Here is a 23,599-nt window from a genome sequence, read left to right as displayed (position 1 = left end):
GAATGAAACATCCAGCAGTGACACAGCAAATTTGCCGTCTCATTCTCTGGAGGGTTTCTGCATTGTAGGTGACCTCGGACATTACTAAAATATCACATTAAGTGGAGGGACACGGTCAATGTTAATGTACTTTGCTGATGCACACTCACACACATACACACTTTTCTCCTTTCTGAAATACATTCAGCACACAGAAACAGCTCATTTAGAGCCAGAAGCCAAATGTGAGTGTGTGTCTGGCTGCCAGTCTTTCCATTCTTAGTGGGAAACACTGAGTAAACATCTATTTCATCTCACCATGACTGCAGCTGCTGGAGGAGACCTGCTCCAGAATACCAGCAGACTTGTTAAAAACCACTGGTCGTGTCCCACATTCATGTCTAAACTGCTCCATGGCACCTTTTTTTGTATTCTTCTTACCAGCTGGACAGTGGTCAAGAGCACAGACAGATGGACAACAGCAGAGGCTGATGTCAAAGGTCCAAGTCTACTGTATTTTGGCACAGATTGATCAAATTGGGTGGCAGATGTTAACATGGGTTGTATGAAAAGCTTCATCCAAAAACTAAGAACAAAACTAGGGAAAAACATTTCTTGCAACAACATAACAATGAATTTATATTTAAAGCTAAAAAACATAAAAATAAAAGAGACATTTTAAAGACAGAAGAAATAAAGACTGTCTTGTAAAATAAAATTCAAATTAATCAAATATTATTCTTCAAAATGACCAACGCAATTCAATGGGCCTTTTCATACACCTGGCGCAATAAGGCGCAAGACATGTTTGGCACGATTTATTGCTATTTTCAGACCAGAGCAACATTACTTTTCACGTTTTGTGCCACATTGTTTAAATAGTAAATCCATTTTCGTCGCTTTGCAGACTCATGGGTGTTCTGGTCTATAAAGGAGGTGTGTTAAGGCGCATTGTTGGCGCATTGCTATTTTGAGAAACTAAAATAGGCCACACCATCAACCAGCTAAAAGTTGGTCTAAAGTCCAGCGCAGAGCTTGTTATGCCAAGTTCAGACTGCGTGGTTTTAGTCCCGTTTTTGTCTCGCAGACAGGTTATGAGAAATCGCTGACAAATGCCTGAAATCACAGGCAAATCGGTGCTCGTGCATGTGAGTGACAATCACACAGTATGAACTATCAAAGATGCGATCTGAGAGAATCGCCGATGAGTCGGTAATGCATGTGAGATATTTGGCATGCTAAATATCTGGAGCTGTCGGCGATTCAAATCATGCTGTGTGAAATGAATTTTGACTGAAAATAACATCAGTGATCGCCTACAGCCAATGAGAGAGCAGCATTCACTTGTGTTTGTGTACCTGCAGACCAGCAGGAGGCTGGGGAAAAGTTAAAAGCGCTCATTTTCAGTTTATTTGGACCCAATGAAGGAAAAACTAGCGGAGGTTTGATAGGAGCACCCGTGTCTGTTTGACGTTTTATACAGTAAGTGTAAAAAGAAAGTTGAGGAGAAATTGCTAATTCCCTTCAAAGCCAGGTGAACAAATATGTACATTTTCTACCCCATTAAAGGCTTCTTTCTTGTTATGTAGTTAATAACAAAAGATATATTATGTGTTTTTGGCTGTGAGACATAGTTTGGACGAAGTTGTCGGCGATTCTACCTTTTGTAAAGTCATGCAATGTGAAAGCCCCTGTCGCCAATCTATCCTGCAGTGTAAAAAAAGCAGCGACAAAATGCTAGCCCAGATAGTCATGCAGTGTCAAAACATCTGTAACACGACTACTTTGAAAATCATGTAGTCTGAACTCGGCATTACTCATGCATCTGTGCAGGTCCAAACTCTTACACATGCTTAATACACACAGGATGTGCAGCAATACACAAATATATTTGCATATAAAAAATAAAGGATTAAAATGTTACAAAAAATATTCTTTTCTACATAAATAAAAAAAAACACTACATCCATGCCTTCTTCATGTTTGGGGGCTTTTTTCAGTCTATTTATGACAATTTGCATTTAGATAATATTATTATTAGTATTATTTATTATTTTCATATTTATATTTGCTTTAATTAGAACAAGTTTAGATTTGTTCACCTGTCGGGTTTTGGAGACGTATCCATCACCATATGGGGCTTAAAAAAAGGATGTGTGTTTGGGTATAACCTAGTTTTTTGACCACACTTCATTATTAGGGTTTATTTATTCATTTGTTGGAAATTAGTTAACAAATAAAATGAAATATGTGGGCTGATGAATGTTTTCAGTGGAGTACATACAACACCATTTTCCCAGCCACGAAAGTAAAGGAGTAAAGTAAAGAGATAAGAGGCCAAATGGAGGAGGCTCGTTTATTATTCTCGCACTGCAGAGGCTCTGTTAACTGTTTTTTCGCTAGTAAAGCATTGCGTTTTTTTACTTACAAAACACTTACATGTAAATAGCAAATGCACCATGGTGCCACGCAACTGACTCTTAAAAGGAATGTGAGATAAGACTCTGATTGGTTTAAGGCGGGTTATACTCAAAACACGCTAATAACTCTCCAATTAATTTTTCTGTCAAAATATAATATTTCAGCCTTTCTACTTTAATTTAATAACAAAACAAGAAGCTACAATGTTTTTTGTTTATTTATTAGTTTATTTTAACTTAGAACATAGTATGTTTTTGAAAAAACATCATGTTTTAGTCTTTCCACTTCCAAAGTGTAATTTTAAATGGTACTGTTTAGTTGTAATTACAAACAATTTTTAATTAAACTGATACAACTTAGCTGATGAAACTCAATATTACTTTAAGTTCATGAAATGTAAATAAGATGTGGAAAGAGGTTTATAGTCCTGTACACAATGGAAAGATAAAGACTTATAAATAGATTTATATGAAAGTTCTAAGAAACTTTTTTTTCCCAGAACTAGAATGCAGAGAGCGTTTATGATTCTGAATAATGACTGACAGCAGCCTTGAAACACATTAAACAATTACAGACAGTAAATCAGCATTACGTCTTCATTACACTCTTATCTGCCTGCAGAGAGAAACGGGAAGTTGCAGTATCTCTAGTTGTCCTGCACTTGCTGTCTTCCCTCATTTCCAGTCCACAGTTTCATCGCAACGCTGGGTATCTGCCTCTTTAATTAGACCTGATTCAATACAAATCACATCTAGTCAGTGATTACAATTATCTAATGTTCCGGCAACAGGCCCCATGCTTTCATTACACTGCAGTGAGAGAAAGACAACATACAGACGAGCACTTATTATGTAAGCAGAACTGAATTATTATGCATTCTGATTATCCAATGTAATGGAAAGTCTTTCAAATAAACAAAATTGTTTCAAAGAAGTATTATAAATGTCAAAAAAAGTTATTTACTTCTTTTAAAACAACCTCCAAAAAATAGTTTTAGAATTTTTGTTGCCGTAAAATGGCTTAACAGTTGACCAAATACACTTTTGGAAATATAAGTACAAAATCTGCCACATGTCAAAAGGTACATATTTGTTTCTAACAGGTATTTAAAGGTACATATCAATACCTAAAAAGTACAAATGGGTACCTCATAGTACCAAGATATAAATGTGTACCCTAAAGGTACTAGTGCTGTAACTGTATGTTACAAAAAAGGTACCACCCCAGTGACATTGATTTAATTATTGAGAACATGTTTACACTACAATGCTATTTCATCTTCCCATTTAATTATTTTAGGTTTATTAATGAAACACTGTTTAATAAAATACCATTTTATACTTTAAACTTACAATGTAATTATAACAAGGAGGCTGAGGCTGTATTAGAATCCATGTGCAGAAGTTTATTAAAAGGGTTAGGCAAAGACATCAACAAGAAAACAGGCTGAGAGTCGGCAACATATAAGCAGTCCAATCCAAAAAACAAACACAAGGGTAAATCCAGACAATGTAGTAGAAGAGCAGGCAGAAGTTCAGTAACACAGCAATCAGTCCAAAACAGATCAAGAGGGCAAAGACAGAGGGCAAAGACGTGAACAAGGCAAGCGGCATCATACACAGGATAGCAGTCATGAAAGTCACTTAGAACAACGCTTGGTAAAGCAGGTAAACTGGCAATACTTCGCAAGAAAGCATGGCCTGAGCACTCACTGAAATACAGCACAAACAGGAAGGAACCACAGTGAAAGTAGTCGAGCGAAGGCTCCCTCTGCTGGCGGTGTGTGTTACAATAAAAAAAAATGTTTTTACATTTTTTGTAGTATTTTTGTATTGTTTTATTAACAACTTCAATCCATTAAGTATAAATCAAATTTATTTCCACAGTCTTTTATGTAGTACAGCGTGTCTGGGAGACTTTGAGGCATTTTTGGGAATTTTTTGTAATACTGTTTTTTACAAAATTTTTACATTTGATGCAATATTTGCAGCTTTGGCATAAAAAATAAACACTAGCATGGTGAGCAAAACATAATAAATGACTTTTATTTAAAATATATTAAATTATTTATTTTAAATATTTAAAATATACCCACATTTGGTTTTTGACCACTGAAAGTGGATACGGTTTAACGGTTTGCTCATGGAGCCACAATGAGATCCCAGTTTCTCTGCAAATGAATATGGGGCCTTACAATTTAACATACAATATAAATGTTTGTTTTTTTCTTTTGTATATTTATTTATTTATTTACCCATTGGTCACTACCAATGACCATTCTTTCTGGGGTCCAACAAATAAAAAGATAAATTTAAATTAAAGCGTAAGCAATCAAAACTAATATAAAAGCCAAAAAAGGACACAATTACATTACGCTATAAAAATTAAAACCCATACCACAAACAAATAAAAACTTACACTAAAATACATTAAACCATAACAACAGACACTAATACAATAAAACATTCATTCATCAATTATTCTTTTTCTTTTTGGCTTAGTCCCTTTATTAATCTGGGGTCGCCACATTGGAATGAACCGCCAAATTATCCAGCATATGTTTTACACAGCGGATGCCCTTCCAGCTGAAACCCATCACTGGTAAACACCCATACACTCTAATTCACGTCTTTGAACTCGTGGGGGACACCGGAGCATCCGGAGGAAACCCACGAGAACACGGGGAGAACATGCAAACTCCACACAGAAATTGAAACTGAAACATGAAGTGAGACAGATAAGTGGGCTTGATAAACCACATGTAGAGATCACACTTCTCTCTCTAATGCTTTAACCAGCACTTTCTTACAATAACTCGATGTCTAAAAACAAAACAAAACATGCTTTCATGAAGCGTGCTTCAGACAGGTGAGTGGGCTTGACAAACCACCTTAAGAAACACTATTCTCCATAATCTCCCCTCTTTCCTCTAGCTCTTAATTCTCTGAGCACTAAGAGTTCCTTTGTGTAATTAGCACTTCTTGTGTGTACTGCCTCATACTGTTTAATTACTGGATGCTGAAGTGTGTGTTTGCTAAATTACTAAATGTAATATAATATAATATAATATAATATAATATAATATAATATAATATAATATAATATAATATAATATAATATAATATAATATAATATAATAGCTATTGAGTTCTTCATTTTGCAAGTACTGACCCTGAAGAGGTTTATTTTGCAATGCTGACATGGTGACTGTACATTATCACTCACAAATGAAACAAGACAGGAGACCAAACTAGAGGACATATTGCCTGAGGACCGAAAATTAAATCCTAATTATAAAATGTTATTTCTGACCTCCATAAACCCCAATAATGAACTTGATCATTCTTCCTCTGATGATAACAGCGAACGGCAAACAGCAGCCAATTCACTGCAGTAATGGACTTAATATTCAGCAAATTAGACAGAAAAAAACAACAATGACAAGCAGAAGCAGTTTAATTGGAGCGTGTGTTTGTTCGGCTTGCATAAACTAATTTATTACAATCTCATCAACTGCATTCAAGATCTGAGTCTTGCAAACTGAACGTTATCTATATGTTACTATTACATGATTATTATGACAGAGTCAAACTTGTCAGCTAAACTGACAGTTTACATGCTGAGGCACACTTTTATCATGCTTCTCCCAGCGAGGGATTATGGGAAGCAATAGCAGTACGCTTTTCTTATTTCTCTGATAGCGATTTGAGTGGTCAGAGCTGCTTCCTGTTGTACGTTGATATGTTGAGGCTATTTATAGAAAGTGAGAAATGTGGACTCCAGCCAGTGTCCCAAACATGCTGTACTACATCAACGGCCATGGAAATAATTAAGAGAGCACTTGAAAGTGAAGCATGATATGAGTTTTATTCTACAAAGGTTTGATAACATTCCATCCAAATTTTCATTTAGTTCATTTTTTAAAGAATATTGGTCAGAATAACAAATGTTTTCAATTGAAAATCTGGATTATTCCACCAATTAATGATTTCTTAACTCATCTGAATTAAAACAAATAGTAATGCAATGTCTAAAAACTAATTTAAACATCAGAAAATATGTCATTGATGTCCTAAATGAGAATAAAGTTACAATTATGAACTTAATGTTTGTTTTAATTCTATAATTAACTAATGACATTTCTATTTTTGCATGAAACAGCTAAAAGGTGTCATGTTTTATGCACTAAAAAATATTTATTGAATTTACTACATTTATTTTAAGGTTAGTGGCTGCAAACAATTTATATGGGCTGATTTAAACCCTTGTGCACTGTTCAAATTTACTACCCTTTTGTTATGTTCGGGATAAAAACATCCACTGAATTAATCTGCTGTAAAAATGCGGCTGCTAGACTAGTCTCTGGCACCTGCAAGTACGAATCAGTAACTTCTATTTTAGCTGCACTTCACTGGTTACCCATTAAAAAAACAGAACTGATTTTAAATGTTATTATTTGTTTACAAAACCTTCAATAATCTTGCTCCTCAGTACCTCATTGACTTGCTCTGTCCGTATTACCCCATGTCATTCATCGAGATCTTATAATCTCAATTTACTCATCGTGATTAGAACACATCTTAAAAAATGAGGCGATCGTGCATCCTAAACTCTGGAACACTCTACCAATTCACATTAGACTTTCCCCCTCCATTTCAGTGTTTAAATCAGTTTTAAAGACCTATTTATTTTCTATCACTTTTAATACTCCTTGATCACTGTTTTATTTCATTTCTTTAATATTCTGCTTTCTTCTCTGCCTTTAGTTCTCCTACAGTATGTACAGTACTTTGGTCGACTTTGTTTTTGAATGTGCTTCATAAATAAATATTGTATTGTAAAAATGCATCAGATACATATTTTTTTCATTGACTTCCATTATAACCACATTTGATGGTGCATAAATACACAGTCTTTGTTTTTATTTACTTCATGTAGTTCTGAGAGCTGAGATGCATACAGTATTTCGATTTTCTTAGACACATCAAGGTAAGTGTGCAATTAAAGCTCACTTTTACATACTCACAGACACACAGACACACAGACACAGACACACACACAGACACACACACACACACACACACACACACACACACACATGCACACACATACACACACACACACACTTTAATTTGCTGTTACTCTATAGAAAATCCAAAAACTAAAGCTTTTTTTTTGTTTTGTTTTTTTACAAAGGGTTGATGGTGCCAACTAATGATCAACAGTAAAAAATACTAATTTGACCTCTTCCCAACAGGGAAAACCGCCTGCAATCAAAAGTGCATGATTATATGGTGTCATGGTTTTCCAATCAAAAAATGTGGTAATAATGGAAGTCAATAGAGCAAAAAGAGCTATACACAGTAAATTATAGTGAAAAAAATTTAAATCAAACAAAAACAAATTAATCAAAGGCAATTGTTGTTATTAATCGTTCACATGTCCAAGACTGTGTTAAAAGGTTTAAAAAATCCAGTCCACTAGTACTTTTTATATTGAAAATACATCATTTTGTATTCTTTTTTCACCAAATCAGTGATATCATTAATGAATTTGGCTATTAAACAGTTAAAATCCTGTAATTAAAAAAAAAAAATTGTAAATTTAATCAGGACTGAGGATGATTGACAGATTTATGCAAAAAAATGTATATAAATATTTATCTGATGCATTTCTACAGCAGTTTCAGTGGATGTTTCTATTCTAAACATAACAAAATAATAATTCGAAGCATTTTCACAAAATATGTGTGCTAGCTGAAACAGAGAGTAAGGTATGGTCAAATTAAGACTCAAAATCACCCCAGAGCAAATGAAAACTTCCCCAACAGTACATAAGGGTTAAACAAACAAATTAAATGTAGTTATGTTCAACTTATGATCAAACACTATAAATTGCTTGCAACCACTTAACTTAAAAATTATAATAAATTTTTTTTAGTGTACAGGTGCACATTCATACAATAATTTAACTTCTGAAAAGTTAAAAAGAGATAAAAACCCAGATTTAGAATCAGAACAAAATGACAAAATTGTAACTTTTTGAAAAAAAAAAACTGAATAAAATTTTTTTAATAAATTATTAATAAAGAAATGAAAAAATAAATGATTTAAATCACACTCATAGTTATTAAATCCAGTAAATTATAGTCTTAATATATTCCAAAGCTACAGACACACATACATACACTAAGTGACAAATGAAACTGGCATGTACAATAAAGGCAATTCAGACAAGCTCCATATGGAAATTTAATTAAGAAATAATTGCTGCTGAAACAGAACGTTTTAACACATAAAAGGAACAATCGATACTGAGTGCTGTTAAAACCCTCTTTGCTTTTAGTCCCTGCTGTGCTAACAAGAATTAGCACAGCGCACAAAAGTTATTCAATAGGGCTCAATTAAAGCATTCAGTCCTTTTTCTTTGTTTACAGAAGTTTAACAAGGAAAAAAATCAAAGTATTAAAGGGCTAGAAGAATATGGTGTTGTGCTAGGAGACGGTGTTATGACTTTAATCATTTAAATTCAACATAATTCCTTTTTGAACACACCTTTCAAGTTTATTATAACAAAATTAAGCTCAGATTAAATAACGAATTTATAAAAAAAAAAAAAAAAAACTAAAATTGGCTTCTGACATAAAAAGACCAAGAAAAATGTCAAAGTAAATGGTTTCATAACTTTAATTATTTAAATCCAACCTTTCAGCAAGCCATTCAAGGTCATTACAACTATCTTTCTGGATCGATGATGCTGGATACACATGAAGCTAATTTATTAACTTCTTGAAATGCATCTATTTTTAAGAGAAAGCCAGTAGGCGCTTGGCTCCATTTTACCCAGCTAAGGTTTTGCCCCCTATCTGCAGACGATCAATAACTCAATTAATAAAGCCATTCAGTCGCAGATTCACATTAGCAAGGCTAGTCTCGCTACTATGGCAACTGCACAGAAACCGGCAATATATATAGGTAACAACACTGAGCAGGACAAAAGTAGAAATGAAAAAACTGATAGAATTGTATTAACTTGAGGAAATAAATCCATAAACACAAACTAAGTACTTGCAGCCACCTGGTTTTTATACCATAATTTCTATGGGTGGGAATCTTTAGGGACTTCATAATCCAATCTGATTTTGATACAGGAAGTCACAATTTTAAGTAATTAAAGTATTATCCAGCTCTGAATGTAACATCAAAACACGAGATCACAAAGAGCAGTTATGAAGAACTAATTATAAGAACAATTATGTTCTCATTCTAAAAATATTGTTTGTTTTTAAACGTTTAACAAAGAAATCTCTTCATAAACCAATGATAATTGCTGGAAATTCTTTAAAAAAGGTCAAATAAAAATAAAAATGCCTAAAAATTTAAATATAAAAAGCAAACAAACAAAAGGAAAAATAAAAGCAAACAAAAAAAAAAGCAAAGAAAGAAATGTATTCAAAAACCAATGGTAACTGCTGGACATGCTTTAAAAAAGGTCAAATAAAAATAAAAATGCCAAACAAATTAGATATAAAAAGCAAACAAAACAAAACAAAAAGCAAACAAAACAAAAAAGCAAACAAAACAAAAGCAAACAAAACAAAAAGGCAAACAAAAAGCAAACAATAAACAAAAAAGCAAACAAAGCAAAAAAGCAAAAAATTTACAAAACAACAAAAAAGCTAGCAAAAAACAAAAACAAAACCAAACAACAAAACAAAACAAACCAAAAGCGAACAAAAACAAAACAAGAGCAAACAAAACAAAACAACAAAGCAAACAAAACATAAACAAAAATACAACAGAATAAACGAAAAAAGCAAACAAAAAGCAAAAACAAAAAAGCTAACAAAGCAAAACAAAAACAAAACAACAAAAGCGAACAAAAAACAAAACAACAAAAATACAAACAAAAACAAAACAACACAAAACAAAACAAAAAAGCAAACAAACAAAAACTACACAAAAAAGCAAACAAAACAAAAAACAATAATAAAATAATAATAATAATAAATTATATAAAGCAATAAACCATAATTAAACAAACAATAAAAAACTTGTTGCTTCAATTTTTCAGCATGCATTTTGTCAAAACAATTGTAAGTTGTTTTTTTTTTAACACAATACATTTCATTTTAGATTCTGTGGCATCTACAGTAATATCACTACTTGCTACATAACTATTGTATAACCATGATGATCCATTTTCTTGTTTCTAGAGTTCGGTTTGATGAATGCTTTATCATGTATGCCAACTCAAAATTAGAGAACAAGAGCTGTCAGGAGAACAAGCAACATAAAAAAAAACTATAAAAAAGCAAACAAACAAAACAAAACCTGTTGACACATCCTGCAATCCCTCTTTCCAACTGTCTGAATAAATCATACTCAAATCTTCCCTCACCTGCCTGACAATATTCACTCTGAAGTACCTTTTTTGCCTCCAGCATGACTCCGAGTGCAGCTCTTGTTTATTTGTTCTGGACAAATTGAACAGTTGTTAGTTTGTGGAGGTTTACCACATCCAAAAAGTCTTGAAAATCTCTACATTTTTGAGTCCCACGGAGCAGCACTAGGGCCTGAAGAGAAACGGGCATTGAGCTTTTGATATCACTGCCTCTATTAGAGCAACCTGTGCTCCTCTGGGGCTTTTAAATGCATTAATCCTTTGTCCATATCACTAAATCAACAGTCCGACAAGAGACAAAGAGGACGCCACAGGGTTTGGAGAGAGAGAGAGAGTGAGAATAGCAGAGAGAACGAGGAAAAGAAAAGTGACTTCTAAAAATACCCTCCTCAATTCAAGCACTCTGTAAATAGGCTCTATACAAGCTGTCAGTGAAACCGTCTCGGCGCACTTGTTAAAAGAGTCTCGGTCACCTCATCTATTCCACTTACAGATACAGTTCAATGGACCAATATATACACGCACGTTTTTATATTTTGATAATGACCGACAGCTGCTGCACAATGTATGGTAAAACACAGTTACTACAGCAACAGTGAAGCAGAGGGAAAATGGCTCCAACATTTGTTTTGATTGAATTTTGATTGATTTGATATCGGTGTTCAGACTTTTCTCTCTGAACCCGAGCTTATATGAATGAACGTAATCTGTCATTGGACAGATCATATTATAAAAGATTGAATTTTGCTCGCAAGTCATGAGTTATGAGGTTAAAAGGTTGGTGTGATGCTTATTTTTTGGTAGGATGTATTTATTTTAAAGGTCCCATGAAATTAAAATCAAGATTTTTTTAGATGTTAGTATCAATATCATTAGTTTTTAGGATGTCTATAAGCTAGTGTGGAGTGACATGGTGGCACAGTGGATAGCGCTGTTGCCTCACAACAAAACGGTCGCTGGTTAGAGCCCTGGCTGGGTCAGTTGGCATTTTTGTGTGGAGTTTGCATGTTCTCCCCGTGTTTGCATGGGTTTCCTCCGGGTGCTTTGGTTCCCCCACAGCCCAAAGACGTGCTGTAGGTAAATTAGGTTAGCTAAATTGTCCGTAGTGTATGTCCTGGTCCTCCAGATTGGGGGTTGAGCGTTGGGACTAACAACTTACCTCATAAAAACTAGATGTTACAAAACACCAAATATGGTGTGGCTAAATATCAACTTTGATATAAATGGCCCTGGGAGTAATTAAGTAAGTATGTTTAAGCTAGTACTTGTAGTTTGTCACTTCCTCCTAAATGCATCAGTGGTTTTATTCAGGTCACCACATGCTTCAGTTTCTTATCAAATCTTATGACCAATCAAATGCCCTCTAGTATCTGACATGCCCCGCCCCCCTTCAAGACGCTTCACATTTGTTTTTCATTTGATGCACTTGAGCTCAACCACTTTCACTGGCAGCTGTGGTAAAACAAATGCTATTGGCTGTCTTGTAAAAAGGGGAGGAGCTACACTATGTCTTACCCTCTCTTCGAGTTTTGGTTGAGATTACGTCAAACATCGAATAAAAAAAATACACATTTCAAAGCACTTCACAGGGCGTTTAAAAATACAATTTAAAAAGATGCATTCAAACATGCAGAGGCTTAAATATACAAGTGTATGTTCAACATGTCTTTATGTAAATGTTTTATATAAAAATAAACTTTAATGACAAATTTATTAAGATTTCTTGCACTCAGAAAAAAATTGTTGGCTGTTTGCTCAAACTGCTTATTTTAAATGAGCTGAAACAACAATTAAAACACAAAAGCAAAGAGTTTTATTGGGACAACAAAATTGTTTTTCGTTCAATCGTAACTTTGTAAAAATTAATAAGCTAACTTAATTCCTTCAAATTGTTTGTGTGGGACCCACAGTGTATGGCATAATCTCAAAAATATTTAGATGATACAGGAAAAAAAAAAAACTTTTTTGAAGAGAAAACTTTTCCATCATAGAAATGAAATCTGTCAGGAACTGTGTAAATATTACTCAGTTTGACCTTTTATATGGAACAGCAAAGACATAATGTTAATATATAAATAGTGTGATATAAATTAATCATCATACAGTATTTTGAAAAATGAATAATTTCTAGAAAAACACAGAATAAAGAATTGAGGAAAGAAAATATTTCAAAATTCTGTATTTTGTGATTCATGTTTTTTCCCCCCATTTATTTATGCTTTTAAATGGCATTATGGGTTCTTTATCTTTCTTCCAAAAGCTTTTGATGCTGAAAAGTTTGAAAAGTGACATTCGTTTTTATAGTTTGAAGTGATATTCTCTGTGTTTGTGTGGTAAATTATGGTAAAAAAAAAAAAACTGGTAACAAACTGCCAGCACTAAAACACCAATAAAAGTCACTTGTGTTCCATATTCAACATCAAAAACGACAGAGGGGAGACAAAACTTTCATAATGCAATTCACAACAGTGTTGGGCGATGTCGACCAATTCGGCATCGCATAATGTCTAATGTGAAACATTCACGATGGACGTTGGCATCGTCGTCGTAGGCGGCAGTGAATTAATTATTTATGAATAATTAATTAATTTATAACGAATTAATTATTTGTAGCCTACCGTTTCAACTACCTAATCCGCATACCCATAATAAATAATAAATAAATAAATATAAGTTACATACAAAGTACCGCATGTTAATCACTTTTTCGCGATCATGGCTAAATAAACAGAAAACACTGTGTGGACCACAAAATACGAAACATGTTAATTAACGGACACCTTTTTACAGTGTATGCTTGGCCATTTTAATTTAAGAATTCAAAATATATATTAAAAATTGTTGGTAATCAAGCAGTTAATGACATTTTCATCATGAAACTCGTATAGGTTTGGAACAGGTGGGGGGTCTGCAAATGGTGAATGAATTTTAAATTTGGGTTAATAATTTCCCTTTAGCAGGACTGATGGGAACCAGCATATCATACATAATAACTTCTCCATTTGCCCCTTTACTTTAAGATTTTATGACATACTGTGTGCTTTGTCATTGTGCTGGCAACTAGAGGATGGTTTTACAGCCTCTTCTGGATGAATGAGCAGTGTTTTTTTATTTTAGTTCTGTTTCCCTGGTATCTCATCGACGGCTCACTCTTACAGTTACAGACGATGATGTGTGTGATCTGTGCAACCGAATGAGGAACTGAACTGGAATCTTATCGTCTGACCTAAAGAACATTGAGTCAGTGTGTGTTTATACGCAAGACAGAGGGCAAAAGGTGACCTAGTTTAGTTTAATTTCACACAGCTGCTAATCAAAATGCTTTCCCAACAACAGAGTAAAGAGGTAGCACTGTAGAAGCGGGAGAAAAGTGAAAAACGCTGAAGGAAAATAAAGTGTGACGGAAACAGAATGAGTCAGGAGGTGAAGGCAGTTGATCTGAGCTGCAGGAGACAGGATCATGGGAGAAATGAGTGATGAAGGTGGAGAAAATTAGATTTCAGTGAATGAAACAGGAAACCAGAAAAAAACATTTGCTTTGCTGCTTAATGAACTTATGAAGAAATGCTTTCGCTGCTGCTCTCATCTCACAGCGCTTGCCAAGATAAATGGAGGAGGAACATCATGTAAAGTACAGAATTATTAACCAATGGAAAAAAAACATCAAACTAAGCAAATTGGTAAAGAGCAAATATGATCCTGTACTTTATGTCTTAGAACCTAAAATGAAATAAATTGCAGTATTACGACTTGTATGTGTCCACACTGTAAAAAAATAAAAAAATAAAAAAAATAAAAAAATAAAAGAGCAATTTTCTGTATTTTGTGATTCTGTATTTTGTGATTATCTTTTATTTGTGCTTTTGAATTGCATTATGGGACCTTAATCTTTCTTCCAACAACTTTTAACTGTGAAAAGTAAAAAAAAAAGTGACTTTTTATTAACATTTTTAGTAGCTTCAATTAATATGTTGCATGCTTTGTCAGAAAAAAAGGGTACGGTTGGGGTCCATTTGTGAACACTTGGGATACAAATGGAGATGTTGTACCCTCAATGGTTCATAGTACACTTTCAGAAAAGAAGGTACACGTTAATAATGTTCCTTAAGAAACAAATTTTTACCTTTGTAAAAGTTATATGGTACATAAAAGACCTCTTATGATTGTAAACTAAACATTTAAGGCATTTTTAATAAACATTTGATAAGCATTTTCTAATAAACAGTTTCATTATTGATATCCACTATTAATTTGCTTTCCACTGCGCATGTGAGACGGCAAAAGTCCCACATATACAGTGTTATGCAGACATTTTAGTATTGTAAAGCTAGTCAAACATTGTGCATATCTTGTAACAATACTTTAGCATAATTATATTTAAATTTTAAAATTAAGTAAATTAAAATAACTTTTAGATGATTACAAAGGTTTTGTGTAAAAATTGGAGAAAAGGGTTACATACTGTACATGGAAGAATGTACTTTTTGTGAAAAGTGTTGTGAAATGTTTAGAAAAAATAGTTCTTTTGATTGCAGTTAAATTTAATTTTTTTATACTTCATTGTAAATTAAAAATTTGTGTCTTTTTTGCAAAAAACGTTTTTGTAAACTGAAACATTGTTTAATAAATGTATTTGACGTTTTATATTCGCTGAAAAGAAACTGACACCTTTTGGATATAGCAAAATGCCTTGAAATAGCTCTTGAAGGAACACATTTGACATTTGACTTTGATTTAAGGTACAACGTGTCAACCTTCATGAATCAGATTTGTACTTTTGATGAAGGAACACTATTGTATCTGCAAATTTTAAAAACCAAAGGTACATTTTAGTTTCCTTGGTACAAATCATGTCCTTAAAGGTACAAACTGCAATGGTACAAATTTGTTTCTTTGTCTTAAAATACAATTCTGTTCCACAAAAAGGTACTGCCCCAGTGACAAGGGTTTGTACCTTCTTTGGTACAACATTGTACTTTTTTTCTGAGAGTTTAGCACCTTACTCATATGTATCATTTTAGGGTAAAAAAAAAAGATTCAAATATGTTTCTAGCTGACCCAACAACGGGTCCATGTTTGGATCATTTAAGGCCCAAACAAAGGCACAATCACTTATGTGGAAAAAATGAGCAAGTCAAAAGTAAAGCAAGTTGTTTTAAACTGCCAGAACATTGTCTGTAATTTTAAAGAATTATATATCTATTTATTACTTCTTATACATGTATTTATTTGTACTAAAGTACTAACTTACTAAAATGCCAATAAAAGTAAAAAAAAAAAAAAAAATTTGTTAAACTTTAGAGTTGAATTTTCAACATTAAAAGTCAACAGAGCAGAGATTGACATACCATAATACAATCCACAACCATAAATAAACTGAAAACACTGAAAAAAGTATGTAAATAGTTCATTAACAAAATTGTTTTACAGTGTAGAGAATATAAGGTCCTGTGGTTTTTGCAATGTCCAAAACATGGATGGAATCATGGAGTCTTGTAATAATAAATGGAATTATAACACGGAATGTTATGGAATTTGGCAAATTTTTAATGAATCAAAAGTGAGATTGTAAACCTATTCAAATCATGTAGTGTGTGGACTGGTGTCTGTGAATATTAAACCACACACACGCGCAAACAAACAAACAAACAAACAAACAAACAAACAAACAAACAAACAAACAAACAAACACACTCACTCACTCGCTCACACACACACACACACACACACACGTTTGTTTTTGTGAAAAGTGGGGACATTAAATAGAGTATCTTTTCATCCACGCAAATTCAAGCACATGTGAGTGTTTTCAGTCCCTGTTGACATGTAAACATTAATTTCATCTTCAAATGAAAGTTTTTTTTTCTCTACTTATAACTAATCAAGTCGTTATAAAACGTATATTTTGCAATTAAGCGTTTTCTGGGAACATGTCATTAAAGTATAGGAAAGTTATCTCTGGAAAATCTATATCTACACTCTTAAAGGCACAAAAGCTTTCACTGGGGTGATAACTTATTAAAACGTACACTTTTATGCTCAAACTTTTTTGCATAATATTGCCCTAAAAGTACAGTAGGAAATATAACTACAGTATTTAACATATTGTCAGAAATTTCATACAAGTTCATATAATTTTATTCATATAAAAACATATCATTTTAAAAGAAGGCATGCCCACAAACATACCACTCATTGGGGATGAGCAAAAAGTTCTAAAACACAAATTAATACCAATTAACCACTCAGTCAAAAAGTTTTTTAGTGAGAAGTGTCACGAGAATGCACTGCATATTACCTTAAAAGAACAAAAGTGTATGTTTTGCAAAGGTACAGCCCTAGTGACAGCTTTAGTACCATTTTCCTGAAAGTTTAACTAACTTATTTGTTCTACAAAGGAGTTTTTAAATCTTTAAAACAAAATCGGCCTATAGAGTAATAAAATATGTCTGATACATGACGTTCACTATAGAAAACAAATCTTGATATTTATGTAACGCATGTAGCTTGTCTGATCAAATACTGATTAAGAAAATGCTTTTCAAAAAGCTTTTCATGCACTCAAAGAGCCTCCATCAAATTACACTCTGAAGTGCTCTTGAATCTCCAACTCTAAGATAAAACAATGCAATTACTACAGCAATCAACGTTTCGATTAAAAAGAAGCAGCAGCAACCTTTCTGACAGAGCAAACCTGAAACAACCTGCCATCAAGGTGATTCACATTATAGCGTTTTTACAAATATGACCAGCTTATCGATCATTTAGTGGATTTAAATGGACACTCTTAACCTCATTGTGTTTAATAAGCCGACAATGCATGTGGTCATCTAAATGCCTTAACCTGTTTATGACCTTACTCTGATAAAGGAAGCGGGTAAAGCATGAACCTTTTATGCTAATTTTGCCTACAGTGTAAAACATTAACCTGCTTTCTGTCAGTTTAATGACAGAAAGCAGGTAATACAGTTATATGTAATACAGATTATGTTATGGGTTTGATACCCAGATTAAGCAATAATTGTAAAATGTTTAACTTTAATCAAATGTCAGCATCTGCATCATTCATTTCCTTCGGCTTAGTCTCTTATTTATCAGGGGTCACTATTCCAGCATTTGTTTTAACTGATGACCTTCCAGCATCAATCCAGTACTGGGAAACATCATATATATAAGTGTTGTATGAAGATCCAAAGTAACACTTAGCAATGAGCTTTTTAAAGCTTTAACATATATGAAAATACAGGCAGAAATTAATATCAACCTCTGCAAAAGGATGAGATTTATAAAGTCTATTGTGGTCTGTTTACTCAAGAAAAACCACTGTAGGGTGATTGACCATGCAAAAAACATGCATTAAACACTTATATTCAGCAGTCTTCATGTGTTAGTTGTCTCATTACAAACATACGCAGCAAGTTTCTCAATGGACATGCTAAACTAACAAAAGATACATTTAAAAAGACCTTATGACACGCCTTATGCTTCTTCAGGGCGGGACTGAATAGATGTATAATCTGTATATCCTGCATTTTGCATTGTGATGTGCTGTAGGCAGATAGAACTGCTTTACAATCGTACACCAGACATGAAACCATGAACTGCGCCACAACTTCTTCTTCTTCTCTTCTTCGTATAATTATTCCTATTATTTACTTTTTAAATAACTTTTCAGTCCATGAGTGTTTACACGGGCACCACAATTCGGCATTTGTCTACATTGTTTAACAATGAATACAAAACTGTATCACTGATTCTCCCTTTTCCAAAATGAGAGTTCATTTTATATAGTAAGTTTAATATAAGTTTAGATACACTTAAAAATAATTTCAAAAAAGCATAATTGTTGTAATCTAACTAAGTATTGCTTTAGCCAATCAAATGCAGCCTGGCATTGTGCATTTTAATAGTGCCAAGTAAAATGAAAAAAAGTCTGTGTTTTATTCTGATTGGCCCGTTTTTTACTAGATTTTGCACTAAAAAGATTTAAAGGAAACAATAGTGTTTGAGGCTCACGATATGCCTTTTCCATGTACTGAACTCTTATCAATACCCATTTTCATTCTTTGACACCTTTAATAAGATTCTTTAAACATGGTTTACTTGCATTCCACGGTTAATGGTTGGCATATAAACCTGGACAACAGCTTACTCATTGTTTAACAGTTAAAACGGATAACAGTTATCAGTGTTTTGGAAATACATTTAAATGTGATCACTTAAACATACAGTGGCAGAACTGAAAAGCCAGTCAGAGACCTTCAGAGAGCTCATGTGAGCTAAAGAATGGGACAGAGCCGATCTAGAGGGAATAACAGTGGCGACTCCAGCTGATGTCAGTAACCATGCCAGTTATCGAGGAGATCTATGCAAATGGAGATGCACACATGGAGCCGGAGAAACACAAATCGCATTGTGTGCTTCCAAATGGCACGACACCTGAGTAAACGAGTGCACTTGGACGTCTCCGCATATACGGTCAAAAACGTTTTTTAATTAATTATTAGACAAAGTGAGCGTGCACACTGGGGTTACTGTTAGTGATAATAAAAGTAACTGATAGAGATCAAGGCAGCTATTAACCAAGAAGACAGATGCTGGAGAAGCAGAGTGAATGATAACAAATGCTGGCAAATAGTTTTGCGATCTCATCCTCTGAGGTTTACTTGCATATGATCTGACCTGGACGACCACCCCCTTCCCTCCCTCTCTCGCTCTGTTCACTCTCTGTTTGTTTAGCCGAGCTGTATTTGCTTTAAACTCAGTATACATGGACTGTTGTTACAAGGGGAAGAAAAACTGCTTTATCACAATAATTTATTTTAATCTCTTTATTATTTTGACTATTTCTACTAGTCAGCAATGATATATAAGCTTTGGAAGAGCTTTAACCAGGTTTATTATTAACTAAGACCTATTTTATTTAAATTATTTGTGTAACACTTTAGAGCAAGGCTCATTAACCTTAGTTAATGAATGAACTAATATTAACATTGGCAATACCGTTGTTATAGTATTTATCTTTGGTAATGTTCGTTAACTAACATACAGCTGTTCAGCTCACATTCAATAATATTTCCGAATTAATTATTAAAATAAGACTTTACATTTGGTGATGCTGAAATTAATAATATGACTAAATGCTTTAGTTTTCAATGTATTTAACTAATATTAATACATGGAACTTTATTAGCTAAATGACAATTATAAATGTTTAAACACTTAAAAGGTAGAGATGTAATTAAAACAAAAATAGTAATCGTAAAGAACTACAATCAAATACATGGTGTATAATTTATTTCGACACAATTGTTTAACTCATTAATTGCTAGCAAATGTCACAAATTTTAAGAAAATAACAAGTATTTAATTAAATTAAACATTACAATTGTTTAGTTGAAAAAAATATTGCAAATTGTACACCAATACTCTTTTATTTGTTTACAACATCTAAAAATGACTAAATCTGATTACTTAAAGGATTTCAATCAATAAAATACATAAAATATTTGATAAATTTCTACTTTATATATTATTTTAAATACTTTCCCAGTACCGGGTTGCGGTTGGAAGGGCATTCGCTGTGTAAAACATATGCCACAATATTTGGTGGTTCATTCCGCTGTGGCAACCTCTGATAAATTAGGGACTAAGCTAAAGGAAAATGAATGAATGAATAAATCTTAAATACTTTCACTGAAGATCAAGATCATTGAATAAATTGGTGTAGAATTTATTTGAGAAACAATTTTTATTTAGAAATTACTTATTCAATTTCCCAAATTCCAAAGGAGGTGGACAGTAACGGACTGAAATTTAACAAAAGTTGAAGATTTTTTATTATTATTGGTAATACTTTCAAACAAGTTACAATTAAACTCTGAGACCATGCTGAGATTTGACAAGACAACAAAGTCTGCCTTTAAATATCTCAAACATCTCTCTTCATATTCTTTCAAAGCCAAAAAATGCCATCATTTTTTTCCTTGATATACGTCACTGCATATCAACAGTTGTCACATTTGCGTGTTATTTCTCCAGTTCAGATATTTCAATGCCACACAATAGCAAACTCCATCAAGTGTCCTGAGCCATGAATGAGATTTAAAATCTTGCTTTGAGGCAAAGGATGAGGAAGACAAAAACTGAAGCAGCAAACAATAACATCTCCATTTGAACCATGAAAAAAATGTCCATTACTACATACTGACCCACTCTGGGACAAAATGAATTGTATATAAAGTCCATATAATGATCTACCCGAACATAGACCTCAACAATATAGTGCACACCAGCCAATGACAACAGCAGGTCAAATGAGAGGGTGGGAAATAGAAAAGTTCACCCACCGCTCCTTCTCCCTCTCTCTCTCCTTCTGCCGTCTGGACTTGTGCAGTAGTCCGATCAGAATGACAGCAGCCCGGATGCCGGCTTTTTTAGAGTTCACTTTGGGTTCTGAATCCGACATGCTGTCCGGTCCACACTCCAAAACAGACTTGGGACCAGGACCGTCCTGAGCTGTTCTGGTATGACCAAGCTCTCTGCCACTGGCTGAAGGACTGAGAATATACATCTCCGTCTACCTCTCTCCTTCTCTCTCTCTCTCCCTCTCTCTCTCCTCCTCCTCTCACTTGCTCATACACCAATTCTTATCGCCTGCCCCTGTCTAGATCTGATTGGTGGAATGGAACACAAGCCCCTCCCATGTCTCACCTGCCCCTCCCTTTTAATCTCTATCTCTCTCTTTGCTACTCTCACTGACTCCTACTCCAGATCTCAGTGCTGCTCTTGCCTTGATTTGGTTGGTAGAGCAGAACACAAGCTCCTCCCACATCGCACAAGCCCATGCCTCTCTCACTTTCCAGTCATTTTCCATCTGCTGTGTTTTTGGACTGCTCTGCTTTCTGCACTTGCTGAGTCTAAAAAAAAACATCTGTTCACTCTTGCCTTCTGAATCTGAATCTCAGCATGACCTTTAATTCAGAAACTCTATCACCTGTTTGTCAGCATCCTTGACCTCTTTTCCTGTTTACCATGGCCTCTCAGAAAGGTTTCCAGCACATTCAGGTTTATAACAATAGACTGGTGAATATTCCTGACCCGACCTTCCTCCTCTACCGCAGTATTTCCAGTTTATTTGTGTCCACATTTAAAGGCATATATTGTGCTTTGCTCCCTCCAGCATCTCATCTGACCCGTTCTTCATTTCTGTCTCCTGTCTGTGTTTGTCTTTCATCTTGTCTTTCTGTTTGCCTTTTCCCACCCCGGGAAGTTACTCCCTCTTCTGCTGTCTGCATATTATGATGGGTTGACTCTTTCCATGGATATCTGGCTCATAGACGGATTAATGCAAGGACCTGCTGAGCAATCGCCCCGAGGAGGTCTGTAATACCTGGAGAAGGCTATCCGTTAGCATTTCCATTCATCTCAGTGGCGGCTGCTCAGCTGGTGGAGGAACTCCAGGAGGTACTGGCTTCAGATCTGCCATTTCTTGCTCCTGGCATTATATGTCACCACATTAAATAACACTAAAATGTGTTTACAAGTACAAAAAAAAAAGAAACTAGTTGTAATAGGGCTGCAGAATATTGGAAAAATTTGACATTGTGATTTTTTTTTCTCTGCAATATATATTGCGATATAAATACTGCACAATTTCACCAGAGGACTTAAATATCTCTATTTGCAAAGTCAATATTTAAGATTAATTGGGATGATTTTGTATGGGAGTGAAATAAAAATATATTTCTATACATAATTTATAACATACTGTACATAAATGAAACAAACTACAGTCATAAATAAACACAATGGAGCTAATATTAATGTAAAATAAACCATGGCTTATGTTTTTTTTTTTTTTTTTTTAGAGAAAGTAACAGAATTCAGGTACAGAAATGGAATTATCAATTGAATAATAACACTGCATAGTCTTGCACCATAAAAATGGTTCAATAAAATAAATTTTTATTAAACTTTTATGCACTACTAAAATTCTTGAATCTCTCTTTAAATGCTAACATAGTCACAGGCCTTAAAAACACATACAGATAATAAACTTTTACTTTATTATTGTTAAATTCTGCAATGTTTTCACAAATCTCATGTGTTTTGACCTGTAGTTTCTGGTCATCTGTAATCCCAACTCAACATTGCATATCTTGTGATGTGACTATTGCGGATGCACACATTGTGATATTGATGCTGAAACAGTATATTGTACAACCCTAATGTACATAAAAACATATGATTAAACAAGTAAATGTAAATAATTGAATCATAATTAATTTAAGAAATTTTAAAGCAATGCAAATTCCCTTCACTAAAAAAATCTGGTCTCCATCATTAATATATATATATATATATATATATATATATATATATATATATATATATATATATATATATATATATATATATATATATATATTATTATTATTATTATTATTAATATTATTAATATTAACTCCTATTCAACCTGAATACCTTAAAAAAACACTTTTGATTGACAGGTTACAGTATAATTGGTCCATATTATGGACTGTTTTAAAACAACCAGACAACATGCCGAACACTAATCAGCTTTTTTTGCCATTATGAATTAAAATACTGGTTTGCTCATTAGTCTGCTGGATAAATTTGTTTTTCTCACCTCTAAATATGTGTCCAAATATGTCTAAACACAACAAACAGCGGTTTCTGAAACAATTGTTCCAAACGACTTCCCTTAGAAGTGTTTTTCAAAAATCCTATAGAAAAATGAGTTTCCACTTTACATTAGGTAAACTTATAATAG

General features: G+C 33.6%; 1 protein-coding gene across 33 annotated transcripts in view; it reads right to left on the bottom strand.

Moving 5' to 3' along the window:
- The window catches only part of rap1gap2a (RAP1 GTPase activating protein 2a), a 161,441-nt gene that overhangs the window by 58,937 nt on the left and 78,905 nt on the right, over window positions 1–23,599 (bottom strand). For 10 of the 33 annotated variants that reach the window (XM_087283103.1, XM_087283088.1, XM_087283094.1 and 7 more), the window contains exon 1: window positions 21,153–21,429. The exons of the other annotated variants lie outside the window; for them this stretch is intronic. In XM_087283103.1, the coding sequence (XP_087139229.1) occupies window positions 21,153–21,376 (224 nt within the window). In that variant the 5' untranslated portion in view covers window positions 21,377–21,429. Of the gene's footprint in view, window positions 1–21,152; window positions 21,430–23,599 lie in introns of those variants that run through there. 33 annotated transcript variants of the gene reach the window in all.

The sequence above is a fragment of the Danio rerio genome, chromosome 15 (assembly GCF_052040795.2).
Source record: "Danio rerio strain M-AB ecotype USA chromosome 15, GRCz13ab, whole genome shotgun sequence".
Lineage (NCBI taxonomy): Eukaryota > Metazoa > Chordata > Actinopteri > Cypriniformes > Danionidae > Danio > Danio rerio.
This window is presented reverse-complemented; position numbering and strand designations above follow the sequence as displayed.